The sequence below is a fragment of the Crinia signifera genome, chromosome 7 (genome assembly GCF_055691185.1).
Source record: "Crinia signifera chromosome 7, ASM5569118v1, whole genome shotgun sequence".
Lineage (NCBI taxonomy): Eukaryota > Metazoa > Chordata > Amphibia > Anura > Myobatrachidae > Crinia > Crinia signifera.
This window is the reverse complement of record NC_139223.1, coordinates 60,288,109-60,312,830: the sequence shown is the minus strand read 5'-3', so window position 1 is coordinate 60,312,830 and position 24,722 is coordinate 60,288,109. Positions and strand designations below refer to the sequence as shown.

At 44.9% G+C, this 24,722-nt stretch overlaps 1 protein-coding gene across 1 annotated transcript; it reads left to right on the top strand.

Annotated features, from left to right (window-relative positions):
- Positions 1-800: 800 nt before the first annotated feature.
- BHLHA15 (basic helix-loop-helix family member a15) lies at positions 801-23,660 on the top strand. The gene is made up of 2 exons (XM_083151992.1): positions 801-939; positions 22,625-23,660. Exon 2 carries the CDS (start codon positions 22,697-22,699, stop codon positions 23,228-23,230), a length of 534 nt encoding a protein of 177 aa, XP_083008118.1. The 5' UTR covers positions 801-939; positions 22,625-22,696; the 3' UTR covers positions 23,231-23,660.
- The last annotated feature ends 1,062 nt before the right edge of the window (positions 23,661-24,722 follow it).

Here is a 24,722-nt window from a genome sequence, read left to right as displayed (position 1 = left end):
GGGCTTTGGAATGTGAATGCCCTGCGTTTCCAGGGCATACCTACAAAAACAGTGAGTGTGCTCAGGAAAACTCTGGGCATTCCTGTACGGACACAGCCGGGCACCTGCCTTCTGGGGGTGGGTAGCTGATGTCACAGGACGGCAGCCGCCTTCCCCGTTCTTGGACTCGAAGGCTGCAAGTCTAGGTCAATCCAGACTGACTTAGATTTGCGAGCAGTGGAAAAATCATTTGATGGTTGCCGACCATCGAATGATTTTGGCCTCGTACCCTGCAAATGGTTGTTTATGCAAAAAATCCATTCGCAAATCAGCACGGATGGGCGGCATTTGCGCAGGCGACGAGTGGCATTAGAAGGCTCGCTAAGCAGCGTATTTTTACTGAATCACCTCTAACATGAGTAGCACAGATATAAGGACCGTCCTCTAGGGAATCATCATTACAATTGTCGTCCCATCCATAAAAATTGAGCTGTGTGCCCCTTGTTTACGTCGGGCCATTAGAGGAGTGTGGACCCTAGTTATTGTCACTTTTTTTAAAGAAGAATCTAGAAGTTTTCTGTATAGTTGTCTAGCTTGCAGTATAAGAATGGCTGGCATTGTTTTAGTAACGCAGTGTAGATATGTATAATATTTGCCTAGTGTTCTCTCCAAATAAGAATGGGAACACTTCCTTGCACAGCTACAATGGGACAACTGGCAGAGCGAAGTCTGTGCCACAGCTGGAACAACTTCTGGTGCTTGTTTGGTTTTTGCATGTGAGATGCTGCCAGGCACCACCCCTTCCCTAACTGTGCACTAAAGCGACGTGTACTATCCCCAGGCTTGCAGCAGCAGCAGAAGTCGCTTCTCACCTCTCTGATTCTGCTCTGCACCTGTCTACACTACCTGCACCCTGTCAGCGGACGGACAGTCAAATACCCAGGACACCAGAGCGAGCAGGTAATGTGCACTACATTTGTTAAGCCTAGAAGTCACAAGTTCCCTGTACACAGGTGGCTCCAGTGAACTGTAACCTGCAGCTACTGTGAGAGGTTTACCCTAAAAGAATGATACAAGATCATCACAATTGTTCTATGCATGGTTATCAAGGGACCTGGCCATCTTTAACAGCTCAATCTTGGGAAAATGACACACTCGAGATGAATCAACAAATGCAGTCGTTATTATGACTCATTTGTGTGTCCAATGTGACAATATTCAGATTTACTAATGCAAACACTGTATAAATCATTGCGCCTTTACCAGAGCATTCCCTTCCGGGCTGCAGAAAAAGGTGGGTGACACAAAGCACCCTTGCAGAGGAACGCAGGTTGGTTATTATCATTATTGATTATGGATATGGTTATTTACTAACATCGCTGAAAAGTGCAAATCCGCTACAAATTCGATACCAACTAATAAGGTGTTTGCTTTTACTGTCCAACTTGTGCTAGACAGATACAAACTTTACGGTTGGCTAATATGGTATTAGTTCACATTTGCACCTTTGAATTGTGTTATTGGATATCAGCAGTCTGAGAACAGGTGTGGGGTCCAATGTGAGAATCAAGTGAGAGATTTTGAGGTAAATTTACTAAAACTTCTAAAAATTAATGGCATTGTTACTAGTAGCAACCAATAAGATTGTCTATCATTTTCTAGGATGCAATAGAAAAATGATAGACAGAAACGGATTGGGCAACATCAACAATTTTTTCGAAGCTTTAGTAAATTTACCCTTTGTGAGAATTCTCTAGTCTTTTTTAAAGCGGCAATCATTTGTTTGGCAAAATCAACCTGTAGTTTTGCAGTGTAATGGTGCGCACACATGGTACGGTCCGGCGGCCGCTGATATCCATTCCATATCGGCAATCGGCAGGGACAGCGCAGGGGTAGGGGGGAGTGGAGGCCATTGAGCAGCATGGCCTCGATCTGAGATAGTAGAAATGAACTGTGCTGCACATTCATTTTCTACTTTCGATGGCGATGTTGCGGGATCAATTCACTATTGGGAAAACACGGTGCGATTTGCACTAACTTACTAGAGACTTTGACTATATAGGCAAAATCGATAACACAGGTTAAATGATTACTGCTTTTAACCTTTTGCAGTCCAACATTTTTATGCAATTCAAACAGTCTGATTGAAATGTTTAAATTAATTGCATTTTTTAAATTCTTTTATTCAAAAACGGTCTACATTGAATGTTGAACAATGTTAATGTTCTTATTTTAAAGTGGCGCACCATTGGATCTGCTACTAGCACTGGGGCTGTTTTAAGATGTTGGACTTAAAAGGGTTAAAAAACAGGAGAACTCTCACAAAGGGGGAAATTTACTAAGATTGGCGTTCTATTTTACATAGGATGTTGCTATAGGCTAGAAGGTGTTACGTATATAAGAAGTAGATTCTGATTGGTTGCCCATAGCAACAGCCCATGTGAAATAGAACTCCCAATTTAGTGAATGTCCCCCCAAATCTCACACTTTCTGACTCTCACACCCTATTACATCATTCTCCCCCTGTGATCCCAACATGGGACAAGGTCGACATGGGTTTAGGTCGACAGGTCGCGAGGTCGACATGGGTTTTTCACTGGTTTTTGACCCGAATGTCAACACAGTCGACATGGACACAGTTAGAAGTCAACTGCAGCCCCTCGCTTTGCTCGCGATGCTTCGGGAACGCTGCCTTGCTGCGCTCGGCCGACTATTTTATTCTCCCACCACGCCCTAGTGGATGGTAGGGGATGAAATACCGCCTGTCGGCTCAAAAAACAGTGAAAAAACCCATGTCGACCTAACGCATTTGTCGACCTAAAACCATGTTGACATTTTCCCATGTCAAACCTAGACACCTGTCGACCTTCATCCAACGGTGTCGACCTAATGACTGTCGACCTGAGTGTGGTCGATAATACGACCGTATCCCACACAAAACATAATGGGGCATTTTTTAACTGGTGCACAGGTGCTGCCATTTGTCCCACTACTGTTTGGAAAATGAGAGGATTGCAGTTGCAGTTACATTTACAGCATTTTGATGCAAATGTGCTGCTACCTGTACAACAGTTTTCCTTAATGTCTTTTAATGTCTGCTACAGTATTAGTACACAGTCTGCCCAGAGCGCGCCTTACTAGTGCACAAGTGAGATATTGCATGGAATAAATGCAGATGAATGTCCTGTAGTATACTTATAACCAGGATCTCTGTTAGGTCTCTCGTGTCATCCTACATGACCTTATAGTGACAGTGGTGCAGATCTGGCCCTGTGCTCCTCTCTGGCTGGGCTGTTGAGTGACAACGATTTAGGTGTTGAGAGACTGAATAAGGTTCCCGTCAGTCACTCTGACAGGACATGATAACTAATAACATAAAACATCCTGATCATGCTCCACCACTGAGCAATTCACTTCAGTTATCTCCGACCTCTATGTAATAATTACCAGGCTCACTGTCACTTGTCACCTATCGCAGGAGTTACAGTGCTGTCTGTGTAGGAGGATGATATATAATTATTGTTTTCATTCTAAATAATGTATATTATGCTCTTGGCTTTACACATATATTCTAGCACACAGGTCCTTAAAGTCGGTCCTCAGGACCCCACACAGTGCATGTTTTGCGGGTCTCCTCACAGAATCACAAGTGAAATCATTAGCTCCACCTGTGGATCTTTTATAATGTGTCAGTCAGTAATGAGCGCATCTTTGCACCTGTCGGGTGACCTGGAAAACGTAAAATGTTGGGGGTACTTCAGGACCGAGGTTGAGAACCACTGTTCTAGCGGACAGTATATTCCTTCCCACAGAGCTTAAGGTGCCCATACATGTTACAATTATTGTATGCAATATTGTATAAAATATTGCATGTCATCGCATCTCGGTTTTTCGATGAGATGAGATCTAGTACAAAAAGTATGTGCTGCACATACTTTTTGAACTAGATCTCATCTCATCGCAAAACCGAGACGTGATGAGATGCGATATTGTATACAATATTGCATACAATAATTGTAACGTGTATGGGCACCTTTACAATCTATTATAGGTCCTTACATATACAGTTTTCCTGAATTGACAGAAGCAGTGGATTTGCAAAATCACATCAGTTATTATTGATTGATATCTTGTCCAATGCATGACCTAGAACAGGTGTCTGCATCCTGTCAATGTATTTATCAAATCACAGAGAAACATAAAGTAAAGATAAATAAGTCACTATCCAATTAGCCCCTAACTGTCACTTGTCAAACACAACCTATAAAAGGAGAATTATGCCCTGTACACACTATACAATATTGTTAACAATATCGGCGGTGCCGTGAAACGAACAAGCCGTGGGTAAAACACTCAACAATATTGTTAATTATATTGTTAAGTGACATCACTGTGCCCACGCCAAACATTTAGTCACGGACGATGTCATCAGATTTGACTGCATGTTCAGATAATAGGGCTTATCGTGATCTACTGTATTTGTGAGAGCGCGCAATATTACTGATATACTGGGTGCGCACTGAACACAATAACAATAACGCAAATTGTATATTGTGTACCCACCTTTCGAAGCGGATTGGTTAGTACTTTATCTCTCACAATTCTCCTCTCTCTTCATGCTTTGATACATTTTCCCATTAAGGAGTAATTTCAAAAGCGATGTTAGGAAATGCAATAGGGAGATATATCAGTAGGGAAGTATGATGGACAGGTGCTCTTTGCTTGTCATTATCCTTCAGTTTAATTGACCGGGTAAATTTGTGAAGGCCACACAGTAAAGTACAGTGCAGGGGTTCACGGTAGTTCAGTCACTTTCTAACAAGAGACGATCCAGTGGTTTCCTGGCCAGCAGGGCTTGGCTGAAGCGTTTAGCCAGGTTCAGAATACTCTGTTAATGTGTTATTAGGGATCTTATCTCTACAGAGACCAGTATGACACCGGAACACACTGCAATGGCTGGAAAGGGATAAGAAACATAGGGGTCTATTTACTAAGCTTTTGAGTGACTCCGTCCACTTTATCTCTCTCCAAAGTTTAATAAATCGACCCTATAGAATTATATGAACAAAAGACACAATACAGAATTAGGTATTTATAGTACAACTGGATTGTTTTCAGATAAGAGATGAAACTCTCTAGCCCGGGATTATGTAAAAACCGGACCCGGACTAAACCCCGGACATCAATATATGCAGTCCAGAGCTTGTAGTGTCCGGTCCGGGGGGTGTCCCGTCCAGGGGGTGTCTTATCCGGGGGGGTCAATGTGATACCTATCATCAGGGGGACATGGGGAAGGGGAGACTTCAGCCTCCCTGTGTGGTCCAGACCGTCCGTTTTTTGCTACATGCCCAGGCCATACAGGGAGGCTTTATTCTCTCCCTCCTGCTCTCTCCGGTGACAGGTGTCACAGGCAGCCCCCCCGGACAGGACACCCCCCCGGACCGGACCCTACAAGCTCCGGACTGCAGATTTTGATGTCCGGTCCGGCGGGCCGGGGGTCTTATCCTGGTCCGGTTTTTACCCATACCCCTCTAGCCCGACTCTCAAATCCAGAAACCCCCATGGGAACATTCAGGTTCAATTTTCACCTACAATATCGTCCATTGTGCAATAACGTGACCCGTGGCCCGTAGTGTTAATAATATCAGCTGTGAATGGGTCCTACAGGGCATTAGTAATGTCATAATTCATACCTCCGAATCAATCGTTATATGTATTGTTTAATACTATCAGCAATAACCTGAAGGCCTCGTCTATTCCACCACTGCTTGCAGCAGTCCGGGTTATAGTTACATGCATCTCATCATTATGGTGCAGAGAAAATGCAGGTAGGTGCACACTCTAAATACTGAACACTGCCAATCGTATCATATATAGACTCTGCAATATAACAATATTTTAGGTGCTCAGCATAATTTTGGCAAAAAATATGGAGCCACCAACCATGACTCATCTGGTGGGTGCCTAACACTAATTTTCTAGTCCAGGGCAAGAGAACTTTAGTTTAAGCACCTCTCATTTGGTGACATTCATTGCTTGTTGGGAAGGGGGGGGGGGGGGGGTATTGGACTGCACACCTTATTTTAAACATAACGGGCCAGATGTACAAAGCTTGAAAAGTGATACAATTGAGAGTGATAAACTAGCAACCAATTAGCTCCTATCTGTCATTTTTCAAACAGCCTGTGACATGGTAGTGAGGAGCTTATTGTCTGGTGGTTTATCACTCCCCATTTTATCACTTTTCAAGCTTAGTACATCTGGTCCATTATGTTTAAAAGAAGGTGTGAAGTCCAAGACACCCCCCTCCAAAAAAAAGCAATGAATCAAGAATTGTAAAGGAGTGAAGAAGTGGTGCAGTGGGAACATTTCCCATAGCAACCAATCAGCTTTGAGGTAGGATTTATCAAGTGCAATGTATAAATTGATTAGGACATTTCTCCACTGGTCCAGGTTTATTTGTTGTGTGGTGCGCTGGATCTGTATATGAGTGTAAAAGAATTGTATGATCATATTGTCCCTTAGTCAGGGAGGTGCACAGTGTATTTCATACATGGCAACTCCGATGCTTGACAAACACTGTGCCTGGAAAGTGTGCGCAGATGTTTGCAAATGTGTCCCTGGTGCACTCTGGTCGTGGATCAATTGTCAGTCTATTTCTGGAGGGTGATATGGTGAAGGACGCCGGCCTTATTATGCACAGTTCCCTGAACGTCACCTCTCTCACTGCTTAAAACTTGAACAACCAGGTGCAACTGTCTCTTCCCACTGAAGGTGCATTTAGGTGGCGTTGGAATCTTGCACCGGGGATTTGGTGCACATACTGTAGCCACCATCCTGGAGCATGTTAGTGTACTGTCAGTGGATATATGATCATTTGTTCGACATGCATTGGAACCACCACTGAAGGTCAACATGGCTAAGGTGGACAGGGTTTGTAAGGTCAACAGAAGCATTAGGTCGACAAGGGGAATGTTAAACGTCAACATGAGTTTAAAAAAAAAATTTTTTAGCCGACATGTGCCGACAGTATAAAATAAAATAATGTGCCAAGTGCCACAAAGCACAGGGCCCGAAGGGGAAGCAGTACACTTAGACGCAGTTCATATCGACATTCAGGGAAATAAATGTGAAAACATACGTCGTCATTTTGACTGTCAACCTTCCCATTGTCGACCTACTGCTTGTGTCGACCTTCCAACCCTGTGGACCTATTTTAGATGTCGACCTTCAGTGGTCAACCCAATTCATGTTGAACTAAAAAAAGGTTGACCTATACCCCAGTAAGTGTGACCTTTTAGACCTGTGACATTGTTTTTGAGCTGGACCCGGCATATTTCCGAATTTTAGGTTCCCTTTCCAAGTGATTGTGTTGGCCCTTGTAATGTGTGTCAGGAGGGCAGGATGATCTGAGGTTTATTTGTAATGTTCTTTCGTCAGAACACTGAGAGGCTTCCAAAAAACAGTTTTAGGAAAAGAAAACACCGGCGCGGATAATAATGTATAAGCCTCAAGTTGGCTCTTGGCGGTCAGAGAGCTTTTAGTGAATTGTCAGAGATGGTGAATAGAAACTGAGGTCATGTCAGACTATTAGACACTCGCTGCTACTGATTTTGACAGAGTTTGCAACACAGTGTCTATATCAGTGGGTGTCAAACTCATGGCCCTCCAGCTGTTGTGGAACTAAACGTCCCAGCATGCCCTGACACAGTTTTAGCAATCCATTATAGAAAATCTGAGGCAGGGCATGCTGGGACGTGTAGTTCCACAACAGCTGGAGGTCCATGAGTTTGACACCACTAGTCTAAATGAAACCTGTACACATATGCAAATCCGAGGTGGTGCACTTTCAGAATCCATGTACTTTAGCAGATGTTCAGCTGTAGATTGGTTTCAAACATCTGTAGGAACACAATGAAGTAACTAACGTTTGTTATATTGCTCACTATTTTCGGTTGCACATGGCATCACTGTGACCAGTTGTGGTAAATGTGGAAGGAACCGCACAGACTGGCAATAAATAACCTGTAATTAGTGAATAAACCAATGTGATAACTACTAATGACGATTCATGTAGTTGTATATTGGTGGTGCGCCCGGCATTCAATATAGTAACTGAGGAGAGAAGGGGTTTACCAGCAAGAGGCAGGTTGAAGAAAAAAAAAAAGTTTTTGGGGTGAACGATTTGATTCATATTTAGTATGGATAATGGTTGTTTTAAAAATGTAACTTTTATTTTGACTTCTTAAAATATATGAGCAGAATAAACAAAGAAAAAATTAAAATAGAAAAAAAGAAGAATTTATTTACATCAAAGATATATTTGGGCTCTAATGGCCTACTTCAGATTATGGGGGAGATTCTCTAAACTAAAAATGCGGTTAAAACCCCGTTATCAGGGTTTTTACCGCATTTTGGGATGCTCTAAGCATCCCCCGCCGGGATATCGCGACGGAGGCATTGCCAGAAAAATTTGGCAATGCCCCATAGAAGCCTATGGGCTTCCACCGCATCCCACCGCTGTCCTGCACAGACCCACCTCCACCCCGCATCGACCCCCGCCGCCCCGCATCGACCCCCCCTCACCTGTGTCCGGGCAGCACAGTGCTGTGCTGGCCGGACCTGTGACCTCCTCCCTGCACTATGATCCTCTTCCGGGTGCAGGGAGGAGGAGAGCCCGGTGCAGCAGCAGCAGCACCGGGTAAGGGAGGGAGGGGAGCGCCGCCGGGTCCCCATGGGACCCACTGACTCTCACCACAAAGGACAGCTCTTAACGCAAGAGGTGTCCTTTGCCATAATTATTGCATATGTTAGTGCATATGCGATAATTATGAATGCGAAGGTCGGCGGAGCTGGGGTGCTTATTAGTTCCAGTAAGCAAGTAAAATTTTGGGGACGTGGCCATGTCCCCAAAACATTTAGATGGGGTGAAAAAACACACCTCCCCCCTTAGCAACAGCACACACCTACAGCATGTGCTGACAGCAGGCTCAGCATGAGCTCTCACGCTGTCAGTTCCAGCAAGCCCGGGCCCGGGTAATTGGTACCTGCCCCCCCCTCTTGATGGCACTAAGTGTGACAGGCAGCGACTTCCCATTGGAAGTCCGAACTGCCAGTCACCCAAGTCCCTCCCACCCGTATGCCTCTATGCAGGGCTATTTTTGTGCAGGCTCCAGCAGGAACTGTGGCCCTTATTCTAGTTCACTCTTTCTGACAAAATATTTCTCAGATGGACAAAACCATGTGCACTGCAGGTGAGGCAGGTGTTACTTGTGCAGAGATAATTAGATTTGGGTGGGGTTTTACACCTGCCTCACCTGCAGTGCAAATGGTTTTGTCCATCTAAGAAATATTTTGTCAGAAAGAGTGAACTAGAATAAGGGCCACAGTTCCTGCTGGAGCCTGCACAAAAATAGCCCTGCCTCTATGGATGCAGCCCATGGAATCAGGTTTATGCTCATGTGCAGTACTGAGTCTGATACTGTGAATATGCCGGTCCCGGTGCCTGTCATCTCTCCATTTTGTACCTCAGTCTTTCCCCTTTTTCATCCCCAATACCTTCTGCCAGCAATCATTTTTATTGTCATCTCTTTCTCCAAATTTATTTTACTTGAGATATATTACACATAAGATGGCTGCATACTTCTGTCCACGACGACCCTTTTATGCTGTGTCAACCTTTGACCTGTTGACCAATAGTCGTCGTCCTAATGACTGTTGACCTTTTTCTGTCGATCATATGACATACTTTTAAAAATAGTTTCAGGGAGATTATAGTTGGTAGTAGAATTTTGCACAGCGACCCATTGCGGGGGCGTGTCATGCTCCACCCAAAAGACGTGTCTAGTTTCATACATGGAGAGATTGTGAAAAGAGATAATGAATGTGGCACCCAGAAGCGTGGGCGTGTAATTTATAATGACTTACAGTATATCCAAATGTAGATGAGCCCCAAAGCAGTTAGTAAGAGATACTATACTTGGCAAAGCGCTGGGAAATGGTGCTGATGACTCAATGTAAATGTATCTGTCTCTCATTCCTTTTTTCCCCAAAAATGTAACAGTGTAATGTGGGCTAGGTGACATTAGGGAGTAGACTACTACCACTTTTACACCAGAATGCCGGGTAGGACCTGGGAAATTGAACACGGAAAATTGCCAGGGCATGCAATGCCTCAGACCCCATTTACACTGCACTTCAATCCAGGTTATTCCCGGGTAATGCCCTTTTACACTGAAAACGGATCAGCCCTGCCTTCCCTTGCTGCAGTCATTAAAAAATGGATTTTTGGCCTGTTGATGATGAGGTCACAACAAATGGAACATGACACTCTTCGAGTTTTTTGCTGTATTAAGCTGAAAATATGCATAAAATCATCATACATTGGAATCTTTATAGATGTGATGCATTCTCATAAAGAAAGATGAAGGTGCGTATGAATACAAACTTGTAACACCCTGGGACACACTGTGTGACAGCCAGCGTGTGTTCCTGCAGATGAGGCTGTAAACTCACTGGGGAGAGTGCTTCCAGCACAGACTGTTGCTGTAGTGTAGGGCACAGTCTGCACACAGCGTGGTAACGCTGCTTCTGCTGCTGCTGCTCCATGTGCGGGTCTCCGGCAGATGACCTTATCTGCCAGAGCCGCAGAAGCACCCATCAGCCCTTCTCCCCGCCAAATAACTCGGGTAATGACCATTTACACCACCCTGAGCCCCGGATAAGCCCCGTGTCCGACCCTGAACATTTGCCGGGTCAGATTCCCGGGGAACAGTACCCGCGTTATTTTTTTTCAGCCCATTTACGTGGTGTAAATGCCCTGCCCCGGACTGGAGAGGCAATATCCCGGGTCCAACCTCAGGTGTATTACTACATCCCCTACAAGTGACACTCTGGGAATCCCAATAGTCAGCACAAATGCTTTTTCTATGCACCACGTTTCAGGACTCCCTTACACTGTATTCCTTGTCAGATGTTTGAATGAAAGCGGTTGAGTTTATCGGGGACCGGAGCATATCTGTGCATTATGCAGCTGTTATCAGAGACTTAATGACTCATATTTCCTGTAAGGATCATTGTGCAGGATGCTGCTCTGCGCTTCTCAATGTAAGGCTTGTTAGCAGATCTCCTCTTTCTAACGTGTTTCACAATCACTCGGGGAACAAACGTTATTAGGGTTTACTTTCAAACTACTATGTAATCCCTGTTTCTCACTACATAGTATATTATTACTAGTATTAATATTATATTTATAACGTCAGTATACTCTATATTTGGGAAGAAACACAGTAATACAGCAAGACTGGCTATTAATAGACCGGCAGATATAAGATGGCCCTGCTCTTTTAGCTGAACATACACTATAATTATCTGGCAGATCTCACTGGTTGGAATGAAAACCTGGTAATGGATGAAAACGAATGACGATGAACCATTTGCTCACAAACAATTTAAAATGGACAAAAACTGATGTTCATGCAAATCGGTTAACGACTTCGTGGTCTCCCCGTCACCGCTTGGGATCTAGGGTATGATAGACTGACAATATAGGACAGAAAATAGATGGCCGCACACAACTCAAACAGAACATCTGAATTTAAATATTTTTTGTAAAGACGAATATTTCATAAAATATTTTCTAAAGTTCATGTGTGCCAGTATCCTGCCATACTAGAGCTGTGGGTTATTCTATGGCTATGGGTAATTCTATCTACCGTACAATAATTTCTTCTCCACTTTCTTCCACAACTTTACATATATAAAGTTCTTGTCTTGTTATATATGTGTCCTCTATATCAGTGGTTCCCAACCTTTTTTCTCTCCTGTACCCCTTGATTAGGATTTTCATTTATAAGTACCCCCTCCTCTCAATTTGAACTATCCACAGTGCTTTCCGAGTGGGAGCGAGCGGTATGCGTATCCTTATGCATATGGAGTAGTGCAGTAGTAGTGTGTGGTCAGGAAACGGGTCCCTCTGCATGTAGAATTAACGGCGATGCTTCTTCTACCTGTGTCAGTGCGGGGCAGAGGATCGCTGAGGTCTGAGGGCAGCGCGGGTAGTTCCCAGTGGATTGCTGGTTGGGGAAAAGCACTAGGAGACTCTGATGATGCTGCAGATGGGAGACTTCTTCCGCCATTGTGAGACTTCTGCCAGCATTACCAATTTTATTTTCAACTACCCCCAATTGGTCTGCTGAGTACCCCTCATGGGTACGAGTACCCCAGGTTGGGAACCACTGCTCTATTGAAAAAAAAGAAAACTAATTGGTCTCTGGCTGTTGAGGAACTAGAATCCCCAGGATGCTCTGACAGTTGTCACATTGGTTATCAAAATTATTTTACACCACATTTGATGAATAATAGCATCAAGAGGACAAGGAGCCACAGGGACTGAACAGAAGGGAATTTTGGGCACATCATATACACACCCATTTTGAAAGTGGCAGCCCTTCTGCTCCACGGGAGGTTTCTGTCCTCGCTGAGCTCGCCTTAGGACCCCTGCGTTACGGTTGGACAGGTGTACCGTCCCTGTGTTGTCATTTAACTGGTTTTATTGCTGACAGCAAATCATCTCATTACTTGCAGTGGGCTTAATCTACTGTATGTATTCATTCAAATCAGATCGTCAGATAACAAAATGTAGCCTGGAGTATTTCAGGAGACAGGCAGCGACGTGTCCTCTCACTCGTGGCCTTATGATATCGGGGGCAGCACTGCATGTGACAGGGCATTTCATGAAGACAAATTAAGGATAGTGGAAAGTTTTTAAGAGACTTGGGGTGAGATTTAATTGGATGAGAGATTCAGAAAGTGAGAGATTTGGTGAGAAATCTCCAGTTTTTTTAAAGGGGCAATCATTAACACTGTAAAACCAGTTTGATTTTGAAGTGTGAATGATTGCCGCTTTAAAAAAAACTGGAGATTTCTTACCAAATCTCTCACTTTCTGAATCTCTCATCCTATTAAATCTCACCCTAGGTTCCCAGCAGAATAGTAATGTGAAGAATATAAATTTGAATTTCTATTTGGATTCTATAGAATCTATATATTTAATTGTTCTATTATTGTCCTTGGTTTAAAGACTGTTGTGTTTTAGCTCTGTATTACAATAGACCCATTATGCACAGTCTAGCAAACTGCGTGGCCTGTGAGGAGGTAATATCACGGGCAACTGTAGTCAGACAGTACATACCATTAGGGTCCTAACCAGGGCTTAAAGTGGTCATGCAGAGGTGGGGGAAATAATTTCTCTATGCAACCTAATTACTCCCCCTCCCTTCCCCCCATTAGGCACAGACAGGGCCAGTGGTAGGGTTTTTGGCATCCCCTAAAAACTAGGTATTCTGTGAGAATTACTGTGCAGGGCCAATGTGGAGGTAAAAATGTTCCACCTCACCATTAGAGGTGGTGGAACTCAGTTCCACCCAGTTCCCTCTCACTTTAACACCTGGTCCTAACACAGGGAGGGTCAGTGAGCACAGTCAGTGCTGCACTGCACCTATTTGCTTCATGATTAGCTGACTGGAGCATATGTTTCATTACTTGTCCTGAGCTTTCTGCCCCACTGGGGTCCAGCCACTGAGAACACCAAGAAGCTATGTTACATAAAATGGATATCTTGAAATGGGAAGGCCAAAGTTTTTTTCACGCCCAAGAATCCTGGTAAAGCATCTGCCATTTAAGGGACAACCAGGAAAGTTATAAGAAATCCTGTAATTGGCAGGAGCTTTTCCATAGTCCTAGCAGAGATGCACATATCCATAGCCCTAAAGGAGGTGGAAACATCCATAGCCCTAAAGGAGGTGGGAACATCCATAGCCCTAGAGGAGGTGGGAACATTGCATCCATAGTCCTAGAGGAGATGGGCACATCTATAGCCCTAGAGGAGGTGGGAACAATGCATCCATAGTCCTAGAGGAGATGGGCACATCCATAGCCCTAGAGGAGGTGGGTGCATCCATAGCAATAGAGGAAAAGGATATATCCATAGCCCTACAGGAAGTGGGCACATCCATATCCCTAAAGGAGATGAAAACATCCATAGTTATAGAGGAGGTGGGAACGTCCATAACCCTAGAGAAGGTTGGCACATCCATACTCCTAGAGGTGGGAACATCCATAGCCCTAGAGGAGGTTGCATATCTACAGCTCTAGAGGAGATGGGCACACCTTCTGAGGTGTCTTCCACCAACAGGTGGTGCAGTCCTGCTTTTTCAGGTGGCTAGGCTTGTGTGAATCTAGGAGGCACACTACACTCAGCCTAGAAGGATTACTTGTTTATGGGGGGAAAAAAGCCAGTTTAATGCTGGCCACACATCTATGCATATTTCCTTCAACTAGCCAACTGTTTAACATGTATGACCAACTTATGTACTCCTCAAAAGTAACCAACTTTTTCATTGGACCAGCCAACTTTTTTCCAACTGAACTAAGCTGACGTCACAGAAATCGGTGGACACTGCTCCCAGATGGCAAAGAAAAACAAAAGGGCAAAACAAAGTTTCAACTAAATGGTAAAATCAAATATGTGAGTTTACTAGAAGGAATTGAGCTTAGCGGTGCTGTTGCAAGGGTCGCACAGCTCTACTGACTATTTCATGTGTTGGGCAGCTCTCCTACTCCGAACCTGTGTCCAATCTTTCCTTTATGTGGGCAAGTCTTCTCCATTTCCTCTTTGGCAGAATATTGTGATTGGCCCATAATGTGCCTTGTTCCTCCTCACTACTACAGCAATCTGCCAAGCATTGGCTGTATGCCTAAGCACTGGATCCAGGCATACTCACTTTGTTTGCACCTCATATTTTGTACTTCTATATCGTCCAGTGTACATAATACAGCTTACTTCTGACTATGCCGCATCTCCCTATGTATTCCCCGTGGTCTGTTTTTGAATTTATCTCTGAATGCTCATGTGTCAACATTGACACACAAAAAGTCAAAAAGGCATGTCAACCTTTTACTTGTGTCTACCTTTAGCTGGGCTAGTGCTTGCTGTGACTATCATCAGTGTGTATTTGCACAAGATTTTCGCACCCTAGGCAAAACTTCAGCTTACTGCTCTCACCACCAACACCACACACCAATACCGACTTTTCAGAACCTCAGATGAAAGTGTGGAGGTGGCGTTTCAGAAGTTTAAGTAAGCATTTCTCAGAGTCATCATTATTTTTGTGATAGACTCAGGAGCTCCCCTACATTCTGGAGTCCCTAGGCAGCTGCTGAAAGATGCATAATGATAGAACTTCCCTCTCTCTCTCTTTCCCTCTCTTCGCCACCCTCTCTCTCTCTCTTTCCCTCTCTCCGTCTCTCTCTTTCCCTCTCTCCGTCTCTCTCTTTCCCTCTCTCCGTCTCTCTCTCTTTCCCTCTCTCCATCTCTCTCTCTTTCCCTCTCTCCGTCTCCCTCTCTGTCTCTTTTTCCCTCTCTCCGTCTCCCTCTCTCTCTTTCCCTCTCTCCGTCTCCCTTTCTCTCTCTTTCCCTCTCTCAGTCTCCCTCTTTCTCCGTCTCCCCTTCTCTCTCTTTCTTTCCGTCTCCCCTTCTCTCACGCCGAAACGGAGACCTGTGTGCTCACGGCACTTTAATTTCATTTATAGTAGGGGGGCCCCGTTCAACATTTTGCTATGGGGCCCACAGAGTGCTAGTTACGCCTCTGCACCTATCCCTTCCCCTATCCTGGATCCCGAAGGGTAAAGGTGCCCATACACTGCTGCAATGTCTCGCAGCAGTGTACGGACATCCGACAGCCTGCGATCCATTGTGATGGATCGCATGCGTCCCAGCTTCCCACCCATCTCGCTGCCACGATGGAGGTCCAAGAACGGGTGGTCAGATGGCCAGCCCGTCCGACCACCTGGTAGGGTCCTATGCGCACGGGACCGCGCATCGGACCCGACGGCATGTTAGGGAAGGCCGATTTGGTCCGATTTAACGGCTCGATTGGTCGCAATTGGACTAAATCAGACCAAATCGCTTCAGTGTATGGGCACCTTAAGGCGGCCCAAGTAACACATCTGCATACTGCTGCTTTGTGTGGTCATGTGCAGTGCAAATATTTTTTTTACACTCAGGAGGGAGTACAACCACTCAGCATCAATGAATCACAGCCTCTACCCTTCTAATTTCCTGACGATAACATACCTCCCAAACCTGGGGAGGATGGGGTTGGACTGTTCATCCAAGTGCCAGAAAAATTTGTGTGCCCTAATGAAGTGCCAGTCAACATCCTCTGTGGAGGTGCACATTTTGGGAGCATAGCTATGCTTCATGCCTCTCTTCTCGTCATGCTGTTGACTTGCCCAATGCTCCAGGATCTTCTGGGCAGCCCCCACCTCTGCTTTCCTGCTCGCATTATCTCATCAACTTTAAAATGCAGACCAGCGGTTACACAACCTTCGCCCCATGCCCCAGCCAGACAGTACCTCAACAACGGGACTGTCCCACTGAAATCAGGCTGAGATTGGCTATTGGAGTGGTTGCCATTGATGGTCAACATCAATGCTGAGTGTACAAGTGACCATCAATGGCAGCATACTATAACATGGATGACCATTGATAATAATCCCTTATCTTTAACTGACTGGCTCGTGGGCCAATCAGAACCTGGGGACTGGGTTTCCTGGGTGTCAGGGGCAGAACTATGCTTCCCAATAGGTTTTCCCCATTGATAGCAAAAGTATTCTACACTGACCATATTACAATAACCCATTGATGATTATGAGTCATCAATGGTTGTGGGCCCTCCCTAAATCAGGCTGGTTGGGAGGTGTGTGATAAGTCTTTCTCCAGATGCAGCACTTTGCCTGTAGCATAATTACACCTGTATTAGGAGAAATCTGCGTAGTAGAACGACTGGATACAGTAGCTCAGTGACTGATGGCTTCGGACATGACAGATGTGATCCGGTTACAGCGTATACATACAGACAGCATCCTCTATCTATGTATGTGAGGGTTTGGCTCCATTTATTCTCTCCTACATCTTCTTCATCTTAACAAACAGAGCCCTGACAAGTTCCTGGGTTTCTGCTTGATGTATGTTTGCTCTTTATTTGTCACGTTGAAGCTCATGTTTCTTATCTATAATCATGAGGCTCCGGTGCTGCGTACACCGTCTACACATTAGAATCATTGTTAAACAACACCGAGAAAGCTGTAGAAATCCTAAACATGCATTAAACCTATTCACCTTCCACGCAAGGTGGGAAACGGCACATGACATTTAATGTATAGCTTCTCGCCTTACATGTATTGTACTAACAAAGCTCTGGTAATAAGCATATATTAACACTGACGTCTGTCAAACCTTATAGAAAACCCTGTAATGTTCATCATGACGGAGACATAGGGGCTGGTTCTGATTTGGGAGCAAAGCACCTTAATTATTTATTTATTTATTACCAGTTTATTATATAGAGCACACATATTCTGCAGCGCTTTACCGAGAATATTTGAACATTCACATCAGTCCCTGCCCCAGTGGAGCTTACAATCTATATTCCCTACCACATGTACATGCACACACAGACATTCTAGGGTTAAAGTTGAGAGCCAATTAGCCTACCAGTATATTTTTGGATTGTGGGAGGAAACCGGAGTACCCGGAGGAAACCCTCGCAAGCGCAGGGAGAATATACAAGCTCCGCAGTTAGGGCCATGGTGGGAATCGAACCCATGACCTCAGCCCTGCACTCAGCTTCAGCAGCTGCCCGGCCCCGCCTCCTTCCTCTGGCTGTGTGCGGCGTGACCTTGTAACGTCACGCTGCACATAGCTGGGTTGCTGAAGGCAGGGCCGGGCAGCGGCTGATAAAGTGTTCAGCCGCGCTGCCCGGATCCGGAGATTACAGCGGTGCGTTTTTTGGGGGGAGCCCTCCCTGGAAAAAACTTGCCTAGTGGGGAACCCTCCCTAAAAAAAAAAGGTACTTGTGTAGTTTCACGACGCCGCCACGCGCACAGTCTGTTTGAAACTTGGCAGCCTGCCAGACTCTAGCTGTTCTCAGCGCAGCGCTACGTTATCAGCGCAGCGCTACGTTATCAGCGTAGCGTCTAATTCCGTCTAAACTCAGCACACCGCTATCAAAGGGGGTGCCCAAAATGCAGACGCTACAATTTAGACGAATGAATGAATCCATATGCACTGTGCAAAACACTCTTAAACCTGTCCACAGTGGCACTAGTCGACGCAACAGCTGCTCATTTTCATCACAAAGTGGGGGTGTATCCAACACTCACAGAGACTATCGCACTGTAACCCCACACAGCATCTATTCAACTGCAGCCCACAGACAGGACACATACTTGCCTACCCCCGAGGAATGGCCAGGAGGCTCCCACAAACTGGGTGACCCTCCTGCCCCCAGTAATGATGGGCATGTCTCCTGCACACTCCCCGACCCCCCTGTACCCCTCTCAGGCTCCGATACAAATGTGGAAATTGTGGAGGGGGTGGAGCTAACATGATAAAAATCGTATAATTTTGCCATATTTTAGCTCCACCCCCTTTTCAAAGACCCGCAAATGGTTTAAATGGGGCAGGGCTTGATGACATCATAGTCCATCCTTGCCCCTTGACGTGCTCATCAGCGTATCCTCCTCGGGTTTCTCTCAGAAATGAACATTGAAAAATATAGTATAGTGCGACAGCTCCCAAAAAGCTTGACTGTCTTCATATGGACATTTTATTGTATAGAACTGTATAGCTGTCCAAGGCCCCACAATTCTAGGGGCCTATGAGCAGGGACAGGCGAGGTAGCATTATTTATCTGCATCTCAGCCTGCAGCCAAACAGTGGCCCTTATTCTGGTTGGTGCGGTCAGAGCCGCACACGGGGCTCCGACCGCACAAACCAGTCCCCGCCCACCCTACGGATCGCCACGGCCGTCCGTACACGGACGGCTGGCGATCCGCATAAAAATGGTGGAGGCTACGCCTCCACCATGGTGGGAGCTGCCCCCTGCATTCGATGGTCGTCGACCATCGAAGGCAGGTCCGCACGCCGCGGCAGCTCCCGCAAGCTAAGACCACACGGACAATCGTCCGTGTGGTAGCTTGTATGGGGGCTGAAAGCTGACATCCGGCGACGTCAGCTTTCCGCCCCCATGAGTGGCGTCATGCCCTCATTTCCATGCATACGCCCCGCGTTTGCATGGGAACGCCCATGAAACGCGGGGCGTACACATAGGGAAATGAGGGCATGATGCCTCTCACGCCCCTATCCGCCCCCTTTGCGGCGGACGAAATCCGTCTGCGGCGAAGGGGGCTGCACATGCGCAGAATGACCTCTGCGCATGTGCAGACCAAAAACATCGGCGGTACGGCCGCACGCGGGCCGTACCGTGCCGATTAGAATAAGGGCCAGTGAATGGCTATCAACATGCTGATTGGTGGATGCCTAGAGTGCTGAAAGCCAATCACTGTATGGAAGCATGTTGGGTCTGTCATGGGGGACTGTCGAAGGGGTATGTTATTTTTTCTTCTTCTATTGGTTCCTGTGATTGGGGGGAAGGGGGGAGTCATTCAGACCTGATCGCATGGCTGCAATTTACAGCGCAGGTGATTATCGAAATGACTGAACATGCATACGGATCGCAGTGTGCACCTGGGAGGCCGTCCTGCTACATTTTTAAATGCTGGCCGTACCCCAGGTGATTGTCAGGATGCCAGCGTTTATGGCTGTCACACGAGCATTTTGATGTCAGCTCCGGCCTTGATCCTTGCGTTTCTTATTCAGCACTGGCTGTGTAAGTCCTGGGCTACGCACAGACTGCACACAGTGGGGAAATCATTCCATGGTGAGTTATGGATGGATTTGCATCTGATATGAGACCTTCAATATTTTTGCAGGCCATTCACAGGCTTGAATGGGGTGGGATTTCAGTAAGACTGGGCAGTGGCTATCTCATCGCAGGGAGGACGCAGTGTACTTCTCGATCATGCCCTAGCGTTCCTGACCAAATCACCCCCTGGGTGTGTATGGGCCCTAAGCCCAGGGCCTACAATTATGTTAAAATAGCTCTGTGTCCCATCCAAAGCGGGATAGTCTGGAGGTAAGCAACCTGAGCTATGCTGGGTACACACCAGAACGATTTGGCCTCGGTTCCCCCAATTTCGATGCACTCTTGACCGATTGTATGTAAATTGGGCATGTTTTGGATCTGATGCTGGTCGTTTGGTAATTTTGCAGATCCTACCTGCTGCAGTCAGGATTTGTAAAAGATCCATACAACTAGATACAGATCTTGATCGGATCGTATGCAACAGATCATGCGACCATCATAGGATCGTCTCACAATCTGCTCACAATCATGATCGTTCTGGTGTGTACCACCAAGTGTGTATTGCCACTGACCTTTTCAGGTTGTAAAATGGAAACAGATAGCAAAATGCTTTACTTAAAAGTCACTATCAGCTATTTCTATTTACCAGCTTATTAAATGCATTTAGATCTGTGAACATGGGCACGGTAGGAGTCAGATAAGATAGCAGTGAGGATATATTGTACAATGTTTATTTCTGTTGTGATTACAAATCAGAAATCAAAGACAGATTTTTGTATCTATTTCATTTGTTTGAAAACTGTTTTTAATGAGATTTTTCTTGCTGTACTTCGTCCTTGTACATGAACTCGTCATGTATTCTCCTGCAGTCTAATGCTTTTTTGTTTGCCGGAATACTGGAATTGGGATCTGTGTGCAGGAAAGTGACAGAGCTCCAGCAATAGTCCAGTGCTGGATTTCCATCACTGCAGATTATAGGCATAGACCAGTGGTTCCCAAACTTTCCTGAAACACTGCACCCTATAGCAGGGCCGGATTAAAGGAGGATGGGGGGCAAAGGGGATCAATACCCCTGGGCCCCCCTCTAGCTAGGGGCCCCCTGTGGTTGGCATGTATTTTAAAAAAAAGTTTAATGATTAATGGTGATGAGCATCGGGAGCCAAGGCACACTGACTGCACAAGTGTGCAGTGCATTACTGGGAGTTGACTAAGTCCCATGAAACTTTGCACAAGAGGGCTGAGCTCTGATTGGTGGAGCTCATTATATGCTTCTCAGGCCCATGGAGGGCAGCAGCAGCAGCCTTGTCATGGGAGGGTTTTTAATCAGAGGCAGCACTGAGCCTGTGAGGTCTCCTTCCGGCCTACAGAGTAAGGTGAGGGACAAACAAAGGCTTTTTTCATGTGGTATGTATGTATATATGTATATATATATATATATATGTATATATATATATATATATATATATATATATATACCCTGCAGTTATGCATTGACCAGTTTATACTGGCTTTACTCTATGTTTTGACAGTGTAATATTCTCCGATGTGGCCAGTAATCACAAGTGCAAGGGGGCCTCCTTGTCTAAAGTGCTCTGGGCCCCCGAAGGCTTAATCTGGCACTGCCCTACAGAACTTAATTCATAGAAGCCCATTACCAAAGTTTTCTTACACTTGGAAAACCAAATATCAATTGTGCTTACCTGTCACCCCTAGGTTATGTGGTGGTGCACAGTAGTGGTTTTGATTGTTCACATGTTTTATGATTGGCTGCCAGCAGCACTGATTTCACCTATCACTTTGACCATAAATAATTTGATTTAGACCAGGACCACCAACCCGAGGCACCCCTGCAAGAGCCTCACTGCACCCCATTATGTCTAGGCACAGTTTGGGAACCACTGTTTATTTATTCTTCATTTACAGGGCACCACAATGTGTCTGCAGCACTTACAAAGTACCATACAGATACAGTGCAAATATTATAGGATATAAAAATCCATACAAATTACAATACAAACAAAAAAGAACATAATAGGAAATTAATTGTTAAAACCATGCTAAAAGGTTACTACTCATTTCTGTGTATACAGGCCCTTATTCTGGTCAATTCGCATGGACCCTAATATTTACAAGGGCATCGATGGTGGGTGCGCAGGGTCATTTCTACACTTGTGCATATGCCAGGTGCGTGTGTCCACGGAGGACCGGTTTGGGAATCACTGCCATGGAATATTGGCTGTTGCATTTTTAACTGACCATTAGCAAGCTGATAATGAAAATAAACAAGACATTAGGAACATCTAAATATAACAATACAGGGACAATAATGATTTAAATTAAAGAGTAAAATAAAGAAACGATGGGTTTATAAAATGCAGTTTTCCAATATTCATCGCTGCCATACTCTACTGATTGACTCATATACTTATCAATTCTAAGATACTTTAATGACAATGGGGTAGATGAATTAATCCCAGCGAAGAGATAAAATCGAAGGTGATAACACACCGGCCAATCAGCTCCTAACTATCATTTTTAAAACCCAGTCTGTAACTTGAATGTTAGGAGCTGATAGGCTGGTGCGTTATCACCTTTGATTTGATCTCTTCTCCAGGCTTAATACATCTGCCCAGTGTCCTTAGCTTAAAGAGTTAATTGTAGGCTTGTTCTGGTTGCTTGATTGTATTAAGTATTTTGTTATGATAATAAAAGGTAAATTATTATTAAAATGGGTTCATTGTAAGTGCTGTAATAAAGCCAAAAGGAAAAAATGGTTCCAAAAAATACATATGTAATTGTTATTTCATTGTGCGGTGAATTTTCAGTATTAAACAGGTGTACAGAAAAGTTTCTAACCTACTCATGTGTTTTTGCAGAATTTAATGTATATAGCCAGAAGACACAATCTGGGACGAACATCAATATATCAGTCGTACTTTCTGTAAAACATGAAGACGAAGGCAAGAGCAGCAAGACGAAGGCTGGAAATTGATCTGGAAGATGATGACAGCCCGGCCCAGCAAACCTCAAGCGAGGACGATAATGATAAGTGTTACGTCTACAAAGAGAAGAATAAAGACAAGAACCAGGATCCGAGTAAAAGCACAAGCAGGAGAAAAAGACAACCGCCCCAGGGTAAGGAACACAGTGTCCGCAGGCTGGAGAGCAATGAACGTGAGAGGCAACGCATGCATAAGCTGAACAATGCCTTCCAGGCGCTAAGAGAAGTCATCCCGCACGTCAGGGCAGAGAAGAAACTCTCCAAAATCGAGACACTCACATTAGCCAAGAATTATATAAATACTTTAACTGCTACCATACTGAACATGTCCAGTGGATGCCTACCTGGTGTGCAGGACACCGACACAAGAGGTGGTGGGAAATTGTACCAGCACTACCAGCAACTGCACAGCGAGGAAGACAATGATGAACACTTAGAAAAGTACTCAACGCAAATCCACAGCTTTAGACAGGGCAGCTGATGTCTGACACCAGGGACTCATTCTATTTCAATATTAGGCACATTTCAGAGAGATATAAGACTCTATTTTACTAAGAACATATACAGTAGATTCACCTAGGTACCGGAGAAATGTCGCTTTTATGACCAATCATGTGCACTTTACTGGGCTGTCCTGATTATAATGCTGATTATTTGTGGAGAGTATAGGGCTAGGTGCAGGTATTTGTGGCTAAAACTTTTAGGGATGTGGGTCATTTCGGAACTAAGGCACCGAGAAGGGTACCGTAGTGGTCTGCAATAGTTTTTTCATATTAATATTGCATTATCATTGTTATTCAATCTTTTTGCTATCATTGTAAAAAAAGGGCTTTACGGGTTAGATAATGTAATAAAATTACTAGGTAGGAAAGTACATGTAAACTATATGTATTGAGTTACCAGTGTATTTGCGTGCAACCTGTGTGTGTGTGTGTGTGTGCACGTGTACATGTACACGTATACACACACACACACATGACCCTTTGTATTTTGACTATAAAGACTATACTTTCTTATTGCCACAAATTGCGAGATGGGAAATTAGTTTTCAGGGCCGTAATAAAAAATAAAACTCCAGCTGGGTAAGCGTCTCTGAAAACAGCCAATCCCAGTGGTGAGTGACTATTAATGCGAGTGTATGGCCATCATGCTGGGGTGCAGTTCCCTTCCTGGCACACCTGGAGCCTCTAGCTTTTCACAGCTTGGTGAATTAGCTCAGACTGCAGTCCCCATAGAGCATGCAGGGGGCTGTAGTCTGCAGGGTTGGTTTGCTGAATGTAGACATTTCACGATGTAAATGTTAAATCACATCCATATATGGTTTGGTGCCACAGGCAAGCAGATATCGTACACGATATCGGTCAGTAATATCACCCGCCCCTTGTACATTCATCAATGACTGTATAGTCAACATTGAGCTGCATGTAGGGACAACAGGGGGGTTTGTTAATGATCGATAATGTAATTTAGCCTACACACTTGACAATTTGCACAATATATATACAGTATATCGTTAACGATACATCACCCAATGAGAACCCAGCATGGACTGCAGTGGCTACGCAAGCTCTACTTACACAAGCCACTCTACTGAAAATATATGCTGTTATAGTCTGCTTCCTTGGAGCTGAGATAATCATATTACCCTGAGGTTAAAAATGCAGTCCTCAAGGCACCCCAGTGGTCCAGGTTTCTGTATGTATCTATGGCCCAGCACAGATGGCTACATCAGATTGGCTGAGGCATCAATTTAGTCACCTGTGGTCATGCATGGATATACTTATAATCTGGACTGCTGGGGTGCCTTGAGTAGAAACCTCTGATCTAACCCACTGTATAGACTAAATATGTTGCAGCGGAGTAAGGAATGCGCTGCGTTTGATGATACAATTTGTATCATTATAACCACCTCCTGCTAATTTCATAGGCTAGTCAGATGCCTTAAAGGAGAGTATCCTTCTCTGGGAGTCCTC